Raw genomic sequence first — 17892 nt, forward strand, 5'->3', positions numbered from 1 at the left:
AGGATTTGGTACTATGTACAAATTTCTTAACATTTGGGTACATCTGTTAGATAAATAGCACTAAGTGGCCAGTTTTAAAAATATAACCCATGCAAGAGTCTTCAGAACCTGTTACCTAAGAGTAAAAGATACTTTTTTCTGTGAACTATTTATTAATATTAATAGAGGGTATTAAACCAATTCAAATCACTAATGGATGACAAGTGCTTAGTATCTCTCAGATTAATATCCACTGCAGTTTTCCTATGATCTCTGCACTCGCAGAGGAGGCTGTTGTTGGTAGAATATGCATATATAGTTGTTGATAGAAATCAAGAACTCAAATAATCTAAAAGCAATTTAGTGTGAACAATTCCAAGCATATTCAAGAAACAAATATAGTGAAAAATCATTCACTGGCTTCAACTGTCATTCTCTGTCACTCTGTTCCTACATCCGCTATCCCCACCCCTCACTGCGAAGGAGTGGGGTTCTCTTTAAACAGAGTCTAGGGCTGGGATGTAGCTCAGCGCTGCTGGGTGTGCTTGGGGCTCTCCCTGGGTTCATTCTCTGATGTATGCACACACATTTCATCTGATAACCCCAACATGTATCAATAAAGGATAACTTCTCTCTGTACCGCTGTCATATAGAAGAACTAAGGTAACAGTAATGTCTTAATATCATGTCACAGTCTGGGGCAGTGTCTAATTAAGGGTCGCATTGTATCCATGATGGCCTGACTGGGACTGGATGTGACCTTGCCCCATCCACCTGCTGCATAACTTCCATCAAATCATTAAAGTCCCCTAGGGTTCCAGTGCCTTCACACAGCCCTTGGGGGGGTGCCTTTGCTTTGCTCATTTCAGGTGATTGTAAAAGGATTAAGAGAATAGAGGAGGACAAGCAGGATGGATGGTGGTCTTTGTTTTCTGCTTGCTTTATTCAGTTTTGTAAGTAGAAAATGCCTCTCAGCCCCAAGTTCTGCTCCACTCAGGCCCATCTTATCAATGGAGCAATTCTAACAGTGGTAGTTTATGGACTCATGTAGACTAGGGTTGATTTCAGTGTGTGGGCTTTTTATTTGCAAGCTCTTTCTAATAAAGTTTTAACAAAAAAAATCTAAGAATTATGTCTAAAATTTCATTTGCCCTCAGAGATTCTTATATAATTTTAAGTTGCATTTTTTTTGGGGGGGGGGAGGTGTTTTTTGAGACAGGGTCTCCATGTGTAGCCTTGTCTCAAAAACCACTTTCCAAGAAGTGAATGACATTGATTTTTGTCCGTCCTTTTCAAATGCTGGGATTACAGGTGAATGTATTACCATGCCTGGTGCCTGTTCCCTGCTATAGTTTCCTTCACTTTTCAAATATTGTTTACTTACCCTATTCATATTTTAAAGATTTGTTTTATTTTTGAAATAAATATTATCTTCTATTTAATGTCACCTATCTGCTGTTAATTATAACTCATTCATTTTTGTTTAGCTTTCTTTGGTCTGGGGACATTCTTGGGGGCTTCCTTGAAGGTGGGTGTTTCTAGAGGCCTGGTTTGTTTTCATTGCTGTGTTGTCTGAGGACAGTGTAATATTGGACCACTGGAGACTTTTTTGATGATCTAATTAGATTTTGTCCTTATAGCCTCCTTGTTTAGATATCTTCTTTTTATCCAGACATATGTCCTTTGCTGTCACATTTTTGCAGGGTGGGATTTATTGTCATTCTCCAGAGTGCCACCCTTGAGGTCTCCACCTGTACATCTTGACCTTTGCTTCTGTGCTAGGCCCAGTGGCCTTCAGAGTTCAGGGGGGGTCTTGGAACTAAACCTGGGCGGTAGACATTGGTAATAGGTGTACCTATTACCTCGGTTTGGGAACTGCAAGTTACATATGGGCAAGTTGGCAGTGTTTTTTGTTTTGCTTGTTTTGTAAACACACATTCCTTCATTTTGATGGTTTAGTCAAGGTCTTCCTCTGCCACAACACTAATTTTTCTCTCTTGGAAGAGTGGTTGGATTTTGTGAGGCTTTTTTATGTTTTCTTGTTTTTAAAATATGAGTAATTCTGTTGTAGTCAGCTAACTTCCAGACTGGAACAGTGGCAACCATGTTGGCTCCTTCGTCCTTTGATTCCATCTTCCTTCCTGTACCTCAGTTGTTACTGCTGTCCGGAGACTTCTCTCATGATGCAAACATGGTTCAGAAACTCTTTTTATTCTTCCTTTTTAGGGTATCCTGCCTGATTCTTTGAGCCCAAGTTTCAGTTGGGCTGAAATGCTGCCACTGAAATGGAGTGTCCAGATGGATCCCATTATCACACTGTCAGCTAGGCTGGCTTTGGGTCACTCCGCTTGCTGCTATATTCTAATTGCTGTGTTATTGATGGCCCTATGAAAACGCCAATTTTAGAAATTCTGAGTTGTATTTATTTATTTGTTTAGATTTTTTTTTAAAGACAGGGTCTTTCTGTGTAACTCTAGCTGGTGCAGTTTGTTACCTAGACCAAGCTGACTCTCACAGTGATCCTCCTGACTCTAGCTCCTGAGCGCAGGGACTGCAGCTGTGTGCCACTGCGCATTCCTTTTTTACCACGCATAGCTAGCTGCAATTTTAAGTGTATTTTAGGTGACTTTCCGTATATAACCAGTATTGAACATTAACACTCTTCACTTCCAGAACATCTTCATCATCACAGAGAGACTGTCCTTTCCTTCCCTGTAGCTCCTCTGTGACTTAGGTGACAGGAGAGAGCAATTGCTTCCACTTGCTGATCTGGGGTCCTGACAGTCAGGACATTCTGAGAGTGGCTTCTCTTGCTTCTCAGTGTTAATATGACATTCCTCTGGAGCCTTCATTCTATGCCTGCCACTGTCACAGGTGACAGGAATTTACCCACAGTGGATGGAGCCAGGATCAACATTTAAATATAGGCCATTCCTCCAGTGACATCCAGGTTCTTCCTTCTGCAGTGCTGACAAGCATGAGCGAATCACTTAGGTTCAAGGTTTCTACTCATGGTTTCTTTGCTATGAGAACAGATGACATTCCTGACAACCAGGCTCTGCCAGCCTCTGACCCGCTAGCACGTCACTTCTGCTACCCTCTATTATCAAGAATATGTTTATTTTTCTCTTTTATGTTTTATTCTTTTTCCTTTATATATTCACCTTAGCATTTGAAAGCAACCCCTCTGTTAAATAGCATAGGTGATAAAAATATCAGTATTAGAACATGTAAACCCAGAGATCTTCTTAAGAGTTTAATATAAAAATACTAAAGAAAATACAAAATATAAAAATACTCAAATTTGCACAGCTGTCAGGAGGACTCCTGTCTCCCAGGTGAACAGCCTTGCTTACTGGTGCTGACTGCTGATGTCATGTGTCCTCATAAAGACGCAGCACAGGGTGGTCCTAGAGCTTTGTCATGTCTGACGAGTCCCAAAGGCCTCATGAGGGCTCTTCCTTAGTGAGAAGTGCTGTGCAGAAACACCGCAAGCAGGAGGGTGTCGGGAAGCCAGATGCCCACAGTGGTGAAGGACAGAAACTGCAACACGCTCGCCACAGCTTGAGGGAGCAGAACACATAAAAGCCAGACCACAGAGCAAGGACAGTTTGTAGACACAGGTACTGCTTACTCCCACAGCTACTCAGTGAAGCCCATGGGACTTCCTCCAGGGCCCAGACTGCTATCCAGAGACCCTGGCCAGAAAACCTGCCTCTGGGTACCAGTACTTGCTTACATTAAAACTATAAGTAAAATGAGTTTACTTATAGTTTTGCCTAAAACTGGGGAGAAGAAAAGGTCCTAGTCTGTCTCTACTTTGTCCACAGCACTCTTAGAGTTTACAAACAAGGTGGCAGGGAGACTCAGAAGTGCTCAGTGTTAACCATGATCTGTTACCAGGACTGGAGCTAGAGTTCATCGGCATTCCCAGCATGGAGTGAGATTTCCTCTAGGAACCCTAATCCCTGGGACTTCATACATGGGTGGTGACAGATGATAGTGCAGTTGTGGTCAGCATCTTCGTTATGTGTACTTGTCACATGGGTCCCTTTATCTTCATTTTAAGGCTCCATTTTATCCACTTACAGTTATCCACAAGTCATACCTCTTGTGATTTCTGTAACCAGTGTAAACTGTGAAGGTTCTCCCAGACTGTGGAGTAAAAGAGACAGGCCTCCGGTGGTAAAATGTCCAGGGAAGGTGGCTGTCACATGCACACCTTAAGGCTGATAATGTTTGTTGAGCAGTAATTCCTTCCACTCAAGGAGCTGGGCTGTGGCACTCTACACCTCTTCTCCAGCTACCGACAGATGGCGCTGCTTAGAGGCGCTGCATCAAAGAACAAGGCCAGTGTCTGTGAGTCAGCAGAGCAGTGTAGGTCTTTAACAGTGGGGTCCTTGATTTGAGGAATTGAACTCTGAGGCAGAAGCGACCAGGGACTGGATGGCACCCAGCTTTAATTGTCGTTATGCACTGGCAGCTTCTGGGCACCAAAAATACGTAGGGCATCAATGAAGATTAGATTTAGGTTATTTACTGTGCGAGCTGAATGCAGTATTAGGAACAACATAGTCATCAGAAATCTATTATCCAAGCGAGAGCTTTTTCCTTTAGGTTAATCTCTCACATCCACTTTCTCAGAATCTCTGCAGTTGTCTTTGCGTTTGGAACATTTTTTATCCATTAAACCAATTACTGTAAAAACTACCAGAAGACACTTACTAACATCCCATTGCTCAAACTCTTCCTACTAACAGCTTGCCAGGGCTGCCCTGTTCCTTGTCTGTGTGTTACCGCGGCAGCGAGTAATCTGTTGGCGAGGCTTTCCCTGGAAACCCAGATTTACCACACACAGTGGAATTTGCTCTATACCCCTCACCCCAAGTTACTTCAGTGATGCAAAAACAGTGTCCTCAGGGAATTGAAGCTTGTTGCCATGGTAACTAATGAAGGTTGCCTCATTCTCAGGCACATTTTTAAAGCCTAGATTTCAATATGGATTGTCTTTTTTTTTAGTAGCTTAGCAACCTGTGATACAATGTTTGTTGACACCCCAACCCTCCCTTTTCTCCTCAGAAAAATGAGCTCTGATGATAGTATTTGTTCACTGTGAGTTTAGTGTAGTTTTTTAGGTATTTAGATGAAAATGATCTTACTTTCTAGATGAAATCAGGGCGCATTCTGTCTCTAAAGGGCCGTTCCTTTGCTTTTCAGTGACCTAAGCTGGGAGATCTCTGCACTTGTTTTTCTCCCACGCCCCTTGGCTGTTGGCGCTATTCAGGGGCTATGCTCAGCGTTCTCTTCTCATTTACTGCTCTCAGCTCCCGTGTGCTGTGACTCCTAGTTCACACCTTACACTGAATCCCAGGCAGGCAGTTCCTGCTATGGCAGCCCTGAGTGTACTCTTCCACACTCAGTGTGTTCCAACGTAAACACTGCTTTCCACAAAAAACAAACAAACAAACAAAAACCACTTGCTAATAATGAAAGGTCCCACTGTTCTCAGATAGCCACAGTCAGTCGGCACCAGAGCCTGACACATTTCTCAACCACTAAAAATCTGTCCTTGTGGTTTTAGACCCTTGGCATGCTCTCTCCCTACCCCTTGTACCATCACCCACTCGCTCAGTGCTAGGTCAGGATTGATCAAGGCCATGTGGAAATAAAATAATAAACCAACCTCAGCAGAAGCAGGACGATGGAAGGACCCCAATCTCTCCCTGGCAGTGGAGTCATTGCACCCAGGCGCAGGGGACTTGGGGCTTTATCGGGAAGTCAGGGGACCTTTGGGGAGAGAAGTTTTATCAGTGGAGGGAAGTTTTATCAGTGGAGGGAAATTTTATCAGTGGATGTGCCCCTTACAGGCTCAGGGCTGAATGAGTTCAGCAGATGTTCTGTATGTTGTTTTCCGGTCAGGCAGGTGTTCTTATCCTTATGTTGAGTTGGGAGTTTCTCAGCTGTCTCAGGTTGTCTTAGGTCATTAACCCCCACTGTGCTGGAGATATGTTGTACATGATAAGCAGTGCTCTACCACTCAGCAGAGTCCCCCAGACATCTTGTCTTTTTTGGGGGGGGGCTAGTATAAATTGAAGTTTATGGGGGTGGGTATAAAGCCAGGTTTGTGTTAGAGACTGAATCACTGAGTAACCTTTTGCAATTGTTGACAGAATGTTGCATATCTGGAGCCAGTTTTCTGGGGCTATTTTCCAGTCTCTTTGAAAGTCTTTTATTGCCCACTCTGTGTCTGGCCTGACATCCTTTTGACTACCACTTAAACCTTTGACATGTAATTTTTTATGCATTTATTAGCATATGTTAATTATAATTATTAGGCATCATTGTATCATTTTCATGCATGTGCATAATGTATTTTTACCATCTCTTGTCCCTGTCTACTCCTCACTTTTCCTATTTAAGCAGCTTCTTAGCAGAGCACTGGCTTCCACCAGTAAACTAAGAATGTCATCATTCTTGGTCCCAACCAGTGAATTGATTTGGTCTGGCTTTGTTTTGCTCTGTTACTAATAAAAGCACATGTATTTACTGTCAGTGTAGAACACACTATTTGATATAACCCAATTCCTGTTTCCAGACCATGGCCTGTCATAATTGGCTCAGAATAAATTACCTCTGAGGAGAAAGCAAACCAATTACTTTAGAGCAATCAGGACCTTCCCTGCTTCCCGCAAACAAACAAATGGGGTTCTGTCTCTAGCTCCTTATTCTAAGTGGCCTCTATAGCCCTCCATGCCCTTCTGGCTGCTCCTTTTCTCACCATGCAGCTCCCTAGGGCAGTCTCCCTGTTTGTCCATCGGCTGTCCTCAGTACCCCCGTATGCTCTCATAGTCTTTAGTCCTTACCTCCCTTTACTGTAGTTCTGCCTCTGCCAGCTATCCCTGTGAATGCATGCAGCTTTCCCCTACTGGCCCCCCACCAGGAAAGAGGGCAGGGCAGTCAGCAGGGGCCCAGTTTCCTTTCCCAGCACACTGCCCTCTACTGGCTTAACCCTGTCTCTGAGTTATAGTTATTTTCCTGTCTTCTTTGCTTCCCTTCCTCCCTCCACCACCATCCCCAGGGAAGCAAGGGATATGAGGTAGCTGGTCACACTGTGCCTGCAGCTAGGAAACAGAGATGAATATTATGTTCTGCTTTTATTCAGGGTAGGACCTGAGCCCTTGTGGTGGTGCCAGTCACCTTGACAGTGAAGACTAACCATCACGTCTTTTATTTATTTGACTAGTTATCCAGGTTGTGCTGGCAGTGGCTCAAAAAAGGGGAGCATACCTTCCTTCTTCCTAATTTTTAGGGGGAGCTTTCTGTAACCAGTGAGGATGCTCTGAGTGTGAATTTTCCATGAATGCCTAGTGTGGCTCATCTTCATTGTCTGCTTGGCTGGATTTGGAATCACCTAGGAGACGTTGGGCATGTTTGTACCAGCATTTACAAAGAGAATTTCAGAGAGAAAGACTTGCCTTGAATGTGAGTACTTACATCTTGTAGATGGGGTTCTGAGTTGGATTAAACCGAAGGAGGAGAAAACCGGCTGCTTACCAGCATTTGTCTCTCTGTTCTGTGCTTTGTTCTCAGGTGACCACTCACCGTGTCTTCAGACTGTAAGCCAAGATAAAACCACCCTTTAGCTGCTTCTTTAAGTATTTGGTTTGTAGGGACAGGAAAGTAGCTAGTAGATGCCCTACATTAAGTTAAGGAAGACTCCTTCCACTTGAGGTGTACTCTTTTGTCATGAAAAATTGAATTGTGTTAAATGCATTCCAGTTAGATCAGCTACTTTCAACCTGTGGGTAGAGACCCCCTGGGAGTCAACCAAGACCGTTGGAAAACACAGATATTTATATCACAGTTCACAATGGTAGCAAAATTACAGCTATGAAGTAGCAATGAAAATAATTTTTTGGTTGCAGGGGTCACCACAACATGAGGAACTATATTAAAGAGTCACAGCATTAAGAAGGTTGAGAACCACTGAGTTAGATGATCAGAGATGCTCTACTTTACTGATAAACTGTGTTATATGGGTTGATTTTCTTACTCTAAATGACCCTTGGATCTTGGAATAAGTCCCAACTGATCATGATGTACGATCCTTCTGTTGTGCTGTTGAGTTTGATTTGCCAGTGTTTTATTGAGAATCTTGGCATCTATATTCATAAGAAATATGAACTTGAGATTTTTTTTAATAATGTGTTTGCCTAGCTTTGGTGATTTTTTTCTTCATTTATGGGATGGGTTGGGTTTTAAGTTTATTTTATTAGTACTTTGAGGGTTTTTGGTTTTGTACAGTGTGGTTTGATCATACTTGTCCTGCTCCCCTACCTCTTTCCAGATCCACTCCACTTTGTCTACCCACTGACCTTTGTGCCCCCCTCCCCCGTCTTTTTAAACAAAGAAAAACAAATCCATTGAAGACCAGTTTGTGCTGCCCAGATATCCTTGCTATGAGGTCTTCCGCTGGAGCATGATCAGCTCATCAGGAGATGTACTCTTAGAAAACTGTCTCCTCCCTCCCAGTACCTAACAGTTGCGTCACCATTTGCGTCACTGCTGGGGTGGACTTGTATTCCAAGCCCTCCCTCCAGGTTGGCGTTTGGTCTGCCTTGATCTGGCACAGGTTTTGTGCTCGCTGTCACAGTTGCTGGGAGTTGACGGTGCAGCTGTTCTGCTGTGTCCTGAAGATGCTCCTCTGGAGTCACCCACGTCTCCTGGCTCTTACACTTTGTTGCCTTTTCTGCAACGATCCCTTAGCCTTGGGATGTTTGTGTGTGTGAAGTATATAAATTCCCACTGGGGCTAAGTAGTCACTTACTCTACACTTCCGTCAGCTTTGGGTCTCTGTGTTAATCACCATCCACTGCAAATGGACACTTCAATTAGGGCTTGGAGAAGCCTTGGTCTGGATGTCCACTTAGACTTTCATTTTTGCAGGGCAGGTCAGCAGATAGTTTTGGTTGATAGTTGTTTCATTAAGCACCTCCCCTCTTTCTGTCCTCCAGTCTGTGAGAAGTTGGTTATTGATGCCCTATTGAATGGAATGAGTTGTTTTCTTTCTCTGCCTTTAAGATTTTTTTCTCCTTGGTGTTTGATGATTTGATTTTAATCTCTGTGTTAAATCTGGTATAATCTATCTTCTTGGAGTTCTTTGAGGTTCTTGGATGTGTATGTCTTTCACCAAATTTGGTAAATTTCTATCTGTTTTTCCTGAAGTGCTTTTCTCTACCTTTCTCTTCTTGCAGGACTCCCATGTTTGTGTGCTGCTAACCTAAACCGTGCTGCCCAGCTCCCCTAAGCTGTGGCTTTGTTGTTGCTTATTTTGTTTCTGTCAGTTATTCTTTTCTGTGGCAGCCTCTCATCCGGGCTCAGTTGTCCTGGCTTCAGGCTTGCCTCTTCTCTTTTGTCTGCTCAGACCTCCTGCAGGTCTTTCCTGGTCTTTCTTGTTTCTCTAGCAGTTTGGTTTCAGCTACCGTGCTCTGCAATATTTCAGCCCAATTTCCTTATAGAATATCCATCAGAAGTAATACTTTCAGTCCAATCATACATTCATACTGGTTTTGTTTTGTCGTCTGTGAGTTCTTAGGCGGTCTGCCAGTAAGCCCAGTGCTTGGACTTCTTCCTGGTTAATTTTTGTCAATTTTGTTCTCCCCTTGAGATGATCCGTGCTTTCTATTTCATTGTATACTTCACAGTTTCCTGTTGAGAGCGGGTAAGAATGCAGTAACCCTGGGAGTCAGATTCTCTGCAACGTAGCTGTCTTACTTATTTTGTGATTTCTACAAGAACTGTATTCCCTGTGTATAATCTTTGAAAACTCTTTTCCGCCGTCTCTGAGGTCAGCCAACAGTCTGGGTCCAATAGGAAAAGGAATGTTTCTGTCATTCATTTCTGTAAGGATGTCCTTCAGCCCTAAGAGGGTTGAGACAATGGTCAGCCTCTGTTGTGGTCACTCACTGGACACTCAGGGAAATCAGAACACAGGTCACCACATTGTCAAGGACTTGTCTCCACTCTCGCTCCAGCAGCTTCCATGGCTACCTGCCATATGGAGCCTGGATGGTGGAAGATACTGAATGCTGGAATTCAGTGCCATGCCCCTCCCCCCTTTTGTTCCTAGTTCAGGTTCCTTCTCCAGGTGATGAAAACGTTATTTAGTAGACCTCAGAATTCGAAGTAATTGATTTTAGCAGTTCTTGTCAGCTCGGTAGTTGATTTGGTAGAGAGACTGATTTTTCAGTGTTTCACCTCAATATCTTCTAGGATATCACTCCTGTACTGATTCTTTAATTTAAAGGGGGTTTTATTTATTTATTTTATTTATGTGTGTGTGCATGTGTGTGTGCGTGTGTGTCCATGCATGTGTACCTGGAAAAACTGTTTCTTGAGATAAAAGCCTGGCTTACAAGGCATGAACTTAATTGTTTTGTCCCTTTCCTGTTATATGTTACATATTATTTTATGTGATCTCTGCACTTTACACAGAGCAGTTTCTCTGTGGTGCAGTAGTAATGACCTGTGGTTTCCTAAAACAGTGGATGCTTTCAGCTCACTTGTGGAAAGCCAGACACCTGGAAAGACAAAACAGTAAAGTGAATTTTTTTTTAAACTGTAAGGAATATAAGATTATTGGATAGACTCATGTAGTACGCATCTCTATTATACCTGCCATGAATCTGTACATATATAATATTGAAAGGTTTGATTTCTGTGTATTACTGTCTTTGCATGTCTCCAAAGGCTGTGATTTCATGTATCCATTTTCTTCTGTTGTAGGACAGTTCGTGTTTGGTTAAAGAGGGACAGTGGACAGTACTGGCCAAGCATATACCATGCAATGCCTTGTAAGTATCTTGGTTTCCTGAGAACACAGATTCTATCCCAGTGGCTCTTCCTTCCCTGTTTACCTTTTTGTATTTTTATCTCGAGTTGTTAAACCATTTATTCAAAATTCAAGACACTCAGCATTGAGTATTCCATTCTCAAGAATTGAAACATTCTAATTGGAAGTGAATCTGTTTTTACCAAAATATTTCTGGAGAAATATGTCCTTGTACTACTAATTGGTTCAAGAATTTACTAGTTTACATCATTGGCATAAACCATCAAGCAATAGTGGACTCAATCGATGGCAGCAACCAGTTTTCCACTCTGGGAGATCACAGATCTGAAAGGGGAGGAGAGGACAGGAGCGAAGAGGTGGGTGAAGAAAGAATTTCCTAGATTCTAATACAAGTTCCTCTTCAGCTGAAAAACTGACCTGTCAAGTTAAAACATTATTTTTAGTCTAGAAATTTTATTCTTTAAAATTAGTGCGATATGCCAGGCAGTGGTGGCACATGTCTTTAGTCCCAGCACTTGAGAGGCAGAGGCAGGTGGATCTCTATGAGTTCAAGGCCAGCCTGGTCTGCAGAGCAAGTTCCAGGACAGCCGGAGCTGCAACACAGAGAAACCGTGTCTCAAAAAAGCAAAAAAAAAAAAAAAAAAAAAAAGGAAGGAAGGAACAAAAATTAACGAGGTTATTTATTCTATTGTTTGTTTTTGGTGTAAAATAATTGTTTGATTTTATACGGTAAACATTTTTTTTCTTTTCTTTTTTGTTAAGATTGGGTCTTACCGTACACCTTGTCTGATCTGGAACTTGCTATGTAGACCAGGTTGGCCTTTTGCTTTTGTCTTCCACTATATCTCCATTGTCGGGGACTGGAGTACTGGGATTAAAGACCTGTGTAACCATGCCCAGTGTCCATTTAAATCTTAATTAAAATTGGCATTGTAGAAAAATCTCCCTGACTTGTTAGGGCTCATACGCTCTTTGACTGCTTGTGGTGTAGGTCTCGTCCCATCAGAAGTATCCCAGCTTCAGAAGTATATGACACTATGCCAAGCCAAAGTAGGTTCTAGGTGATTTATTTATGCCTCTGACAGAGGAATACTATAATATTTTGCCTATTCATGAGTAAATGATTTATTTTTTATAGTTTTTATACAGTGTATTTTGATTGTGTTCCCTATAACTCATCCTAGATCCTCCCCATTTCCTTACCCATCCAAATTCTTGTCCTCTTTGTTTCAAGAAACCAAATGAAAACAACCCCCCAAAATGAAAATCAAAACAAACAAAAATCACTAAGATCCCATATGTCAAAGCAAAACAAAGAGCCCCCCCCCCACCTACCCATTCAAAACTAAACTCATGGAGTTCGTTGTGTTGGCCAACTACTCCTGGAAATGGGCCTGCCCTAGAAGTATGGTTGATACAGACAGTGACAAATCAATTGGAGGGGGGAACCCCGATTTCCTTTTCCTTGCAGGTATCAATTGTAAATAGCTTCCTAGTTAGTGGTAGGTTTTTGTGTCTACTTGCTTTCTGGGATTTGGCTGGCTTGACTGTGCAGGGCTTGTTTGTGCTACCACAGTCTCTTTGAGTTCCTATGCGAATTAGTCCTCTTATGTCTGCAAGACACTGTTTCTTTGGGGTCACCCATTACCTGTCTCTCATACTCTTTCCACCTCCTTTTCTGCATAGGTCCCTGAGATTTGAGGGTAGGGGTTTGATGAATACATCCCCATTAGGACTGAGTGATCCAGAGTCTCTCGTGGTAGGCATATTGTACAGCTGTAGATCTCTTTGTTAGTTACCATTGACTGCAAGAAAAAGCTTCTATGGCTATGCCAATATGTCATTTGGAGGTATTACGTTATGTTCCCTTATCGGAATAGTAGTAGTGGGATTTCCCTTGGGCCCATGACTTATCCAGTCTCAGGTATTTGGCCACATTAGCAGGGTTAGATATGGGTTCCACCTCTCAAATGGGCCTTAAATCCAATTTTTAAAAGTTGTTGGTTACTTTCATAACATTCATGCCATGGTTGAACCAGTATATGCTACAGGCTTGTTGCTATGATAGTCAGTGGTATTGACAATGACTTTTCTCCTCTGGTAGTGTGCAGAGTGCCTTTTAGTACCGGGAGTACAAGTCAGTATGGGGAAAGCTTCTAGCTGATAACACCTCAGCTTCTCTATGTTTTGTGATTTAAGTGTTGTCAATAGCAATAGGCCTTACCATCAGGTTGTGAAGAGCAACCAGTAGACCTGGTAGTAGCCTGTGATGTAAGGGGTGGGATTCATGGAACCATTTTGGGCAATAGCTGAACAAGAGCCCTGGCATGTGAAGTTTTACTTAGTGACATAAAATGTCTAGCTAAGACAATTGTCTTCTCCATTATAAATGACTCCATTTGAATTTTCCATTCATGTATATATTTTAGGAAGCTTCTATGGTTATAGGTTTCCATATGGGTTTAAAAGACGTTTATTGTGAGTTGTCCTTCACCACATTCCTTTCTTTACCCTGCTCTCCCATCCTGTTCTCCACTTAGTCCTTCTTTTCTAGTTTCTCCTGTATCTTTATATAACCCTAGTTTTCCCTTCACTGAAAGTTCTGCTTCTGTTCCTCCTCAGTGCTTTACTAGGTGCCTAACATTTGTGGTTATTTGGATTGAAACACTTATCTGCAGGTTAAAGGCTAATATTATATATAAAAGAAATAATGCAATATACGTTTTTTTGGGGGGGGGGATCTAGGTTACCTCACTCAGGAAGATTGTTTCTGCCTGCATCCATTTATTTACAAATGTTATTTTTTCCTAGCAGTTAAATAATATTCTACTGTATAAGCGCACCACATTTGTTTGTCAGTTGATGGACATCTAGCCGTTTTCAATTTCTGGCTATTATGAATATAGCAGCAATGAACATGAATGAGCAAATATCTCAGAAGTAGAAGTAGAGACCTTTAGGTATATGTCCAAGAGTGGGATAGCTGGAAGGGTGATTTTCAGCTTTTTAAGGTACTTCCACAATGGTTTTCACAGTGGTTGTACAAATTTCCATTCTTACTAGCAATGAATAAGTGTTCTCCTTCCCCCAAATCCTTTCCAGCATGAACTGTCATTTGTTTTATTTATTTTGACCATTCTGACTGGGGTAAGATGAAATGTCAAAATAGTTTTAATTTGCCTTTCTCTGATGGCTGAAGATGAGTACATACATACATAATGTCTTACATTACTTTAAGTGTCTCTCAGTCACTTGCATTTCGTCTTTTGAGAACTGTGCTTAGTTCTTGTGACAGTCTCCATAGGCCCAAAAGGGAGAGTGGCACTATTTGGGGGTGTGGCCTTGTTGTAGGAAATGTGTCACTGGAGAATCTCAGGCCAGGCACAGTGGTTTACTCTCTTTATAGAACTCTCTGCTTCCTCTCCAGCACCATGTCTGCCTGCATGCTCATGCTTCCTGCCATGATGACAACTGACTAAACCTAAATCTGTAAGCCAGCCCCAATTAAATGTTTTCCTTTGTGAAAATTGCTGTGGTCATGGTGTTTCATCACAGCAAGAGGAACCTTAACAAAAACAGTTCTGTCCCCCATTTTTATATTGCATTGTTTTCTTGATATCCAGTTGTTTTAAATTCTTTATATAGTTTAGATAATAGCCTGCTATCAGATGTATAATTGGTAGCTTGCTGCTTTGCCAAATGATGGTGTTCTTTGGCATATAGAACCTATTCGGTTTCCACTCTAGCCTGTTGCTTTGTCCAAATGATGGTGTCCTATGCCATACAGAACCTTTCAGTTTCATGAGATATCAATAATTAATTGCTTATCTAATGCCTACAGTATTGATGTTCTGATCAGAAAGTCCATCGCTGTGATAATAATGAGGTCAAGCCTGTTCCCCACTTTCTCTTTTTACCAGATTCAGGGTATCTATGTTATGGTCATATCCTTGATTTGGGGGTTGAGTTTTGTTGTGGGTGATAAATATGAATCTGTTTGCATTCTTCCACATGCAGCCACCCAGCTTGACTACCTAGCACCATTTGTTGAAGATGCTGTCTTTTCTCCAGTGTGTACTTCTGTCTTCTTTGTCAAAAAATCAGATGCTCATATACGTGTCATTTTATGTCATTGTATTGATATAAACACATTGATCAGTTCTATTGATCAATGTGTTTATGTCAATACAATGCTATTTTTTATTACTATAGCTTTATAGTACATCTAGAAATCAGGAATGATGACACCTCCAGCAGTTATTTTATTATTTGAGATTATTTTAGCTATCATTTTTTTCTTTTTTTGTGTGTGTATGTGTTTTCTATATGAAGTTGAAGATTGTCTTTTCAATTTCTGTGAAGAATTATGATGGAATTTTGTTAGGAATTGCATTGAATTTGTATATTACATTTGGTAGGGTTGTCATTTTTAAAGGATTAGTCCTACTAATCCATGAGCATCTTTTGGTGTCTTACTCAATTTCTTCAGTGTCTTTTTATTATGCGAGTCTTTGATTTGCTTGGTTAGAGATACCCACATATATGCAGCTATTATGAAAGTTACTATTTCCTTGGTTTGTTCCTCAGAGTGCTTTTCATTTGTGTCAAGGAAGGATACTGATTTTTATGTGTTAATTTTCTATCCTGATACTTTGTTGAAAGTGTTAATCGGATGTAGAAGTTTCCTGGAGGAATGCTTAGCGTCTTTTTTGAATAAAATTGTATCATCTGCAAATAAAGACACTTTGACTTCTTCTTTTCCTATTTGTATCCCTTTGATCTCCTTCAGTTGTCTTATTGCTCTAGCTCAGTACCATGTTGACTAGGTATGGAAAGAGTAGACAACCTTGTCTTGTTCCAGATTTTAGTGGAAAAACTCTGAGCTTCTCTCCATTTAAGAGGATGTTGGTTGTGGGCTTGCTGTAAATATCCTTCTGTATGTCTCTTGTATTCCTAGTTTCTCCAGGACTTTTATCATGAAGGGATGTTAGATTTTGTCAAAGGCACTCTTTGCAATGAATGTGATGATTATGTGGTTTTCTTTGAGTCTATCTGGGTGATAAATTATGTTTATTGATATTTGTATGTTGAGCCATTCCTGTATCTCTGGATTGAAGCCAAGTTGTTCATAATGGATGATCTTAATGATGTGTTCTTAAATTGGGTTTGCAAATAATTCTATTAATAATTTTTATTTCTATATTCACATAAGGGAAACTGGCTTGTAATTTTCTTTTTTTGTTGGGTCTTTATATGGTTCAGGTATCAGGGTAATAGTGGGTTTGTTAAATTGAAAATGTTCCTGAAGCTTCTATTTTGTGGGATAATTGGAATATTAGTGCTAATTCTTCTTTGAAGGTCTGGTAGAATTCTGTGCTGAATCCATCTAGTCCTGGGCTTTTATTTGGCTGGCAGATTTTTAATTACTACTTTGATTTTATTAGGATTGATAGGCCTATTTAAATTATTTCATCTTGATTTAACTTTGCTAGATTGTATATGTAGAGAAACTCATCCATGTTTTGTTTTTTTTTAAATTTATTTATTTATTTATTAAAGATTTCTGTCTCTTCCCCGCCACCGCCTCCCATTTCCCTCTCCCTCCCCCAATCAAGTCCCCCTCCCTCGTTGGCCCAAAGAGCAATCAGGGTTCCCTGCCCTGTGGGAAGCCCAAGGACCGCCCACCTCCATCCAGGTCTAGTAAGGTGAGCATCCAAACTGCCTAGAGTTTTCAAATTTGGAGAAATACAAGTTTTTAAAATATATCCTTATTATTTTTCTAATTTTCTTGATTTTGTTTCCGTGTCTCTGTTTTTATCTCTAATTTTATTAACTTAGATCTTCTCTCTCCTTCAGGTGAATTGCCTAAACATTTGTCAATCTTGTTGCTTTCTCAAAGAGCCACTCTTCATTTCACTGACTCTTTTATTTTGTTTTCTGTTTTAATTTCATTGATTTCAGTCCCCAGTTTCATTATTTCTTGTCATCTACTTCTTTTGGGTGTTATTCCTTCTCTTTGTTCTAGAACTTCCAGGTGTGAAGCTAAGTTGCTGATATGAGATTCTGCAGTTTTTTTGGTGTTATAAACTTTTGAAATTATGCTATGAACTTGCCCCTTACAACAACCCTCATTGTGCCCCATAGGTTTGGGTATGTTGTGTTTTCATTTCATTCAGTTCTGAAGAGTTTCATATTTCCTTCCTGATTTCTGTCTTGGCCCATTTTTAATTTTCTAGTGAGTTGTTCATTTCCCATGAATTTGTATACTTTCTGCTATTTCTAGTGTGGTTGGTATCCAGCTTTACTCAAGGGTATTCATATAGGATTCAGGGCGCTATTTCACTTTTCTTCTGTTGGTTGGGGCTTGTTTGTTTCCTAATATGTCAGTTTTGGAGAAAGTTTCACAAGCTGCTAAGAATAAAGAATTTTGTTTAGCATTTGGGGAGAATGTTCTGTAGATGTCTGTTAGGTTTTTGATTTATGATGCTATTTAAACCCAACATTTCTCTGTTTAGTTTTTGTTTGTATGGTCTGCCTATTGGCGGGAGCAGGGTATTGAAGTCACCCAATATCATTGTGTTAGGGTTAATATGTGATTTTTAGCTGTAGTAGTGTTTCTTTTTTTTTTTTTTTTTTTGGTTTTTCGAGACAGGGTTTCTCTGTGGTTTTGGAGCCTGTCCTGGAACTAGCTCTTGTAGACCAGGCTGGTCTTGAACTCACAGAGATCCACCTGCCTCTGCCTCCCGAGTGCTGGGATTAAAGGCGTGCGCCACCACCGCCCGGCTTAGTAGTGTTTCTTTAATGAACTTGGGTGCTATGGCTTGGCACATAAATATTTAGACTTGTAATGCCCTCTCGGTGGATTTTTTCTTTAATGAGTATGTAGTGTCCTTCCTTATCTGTTCTGATTACTTTTGGTTTGACTTTTACTTTGTCAGATATTAAAATAGCTACAGCTGCTTGCGCTTGGTTCCAGTTGCTTGGAATACCCTTTCTTTCCTTTACGTTAGGGTGCTGTCTGTCTTTGATGGTGAAGTGGGTTTCTTGGGTGCAACAGAAAA

The 17892-nt window shown here is 41.0% G+C and overlaps 1 protein-coding gene across 1 annotated transcript in view; it reads left to right on the forward strand.

Annotated features, from left to right (window-relative positions):
- The window catches only part of Wdfy2 (WD repeat and FYVE domain containing 2), a 136198-nt gene that overhangs the window by 39825 nt on the left and 78481 nt on the right, over positions 1–17892 (forward strand). The window contains exon 2 of the mRNA XM_075948972.1: positions 10765–10832. Coding sequence (XP_075805087.1) covers positions 10765–10832 — 68 coding nt within the window. The remainder of the gene's footprint in view (positions 1–10764; positions 10833–17892) is intronic.

This window comes from Microtus pennsylvanicus, chromosome 15, assembly GCF_037038515.1.
Source record: "Microtus pennsylvanicus isolate mMicPen1 chromosome 15, mMicPen1.hap1, whole genome shotgun sequence".
In the NCBI taxonomy this organism is placed as follows: Eukaryota; Metazoa; Chordata; class Mammalia; order Rodentia; family Cricetidae; genus Microtus; species Microtus pennsylvanicus.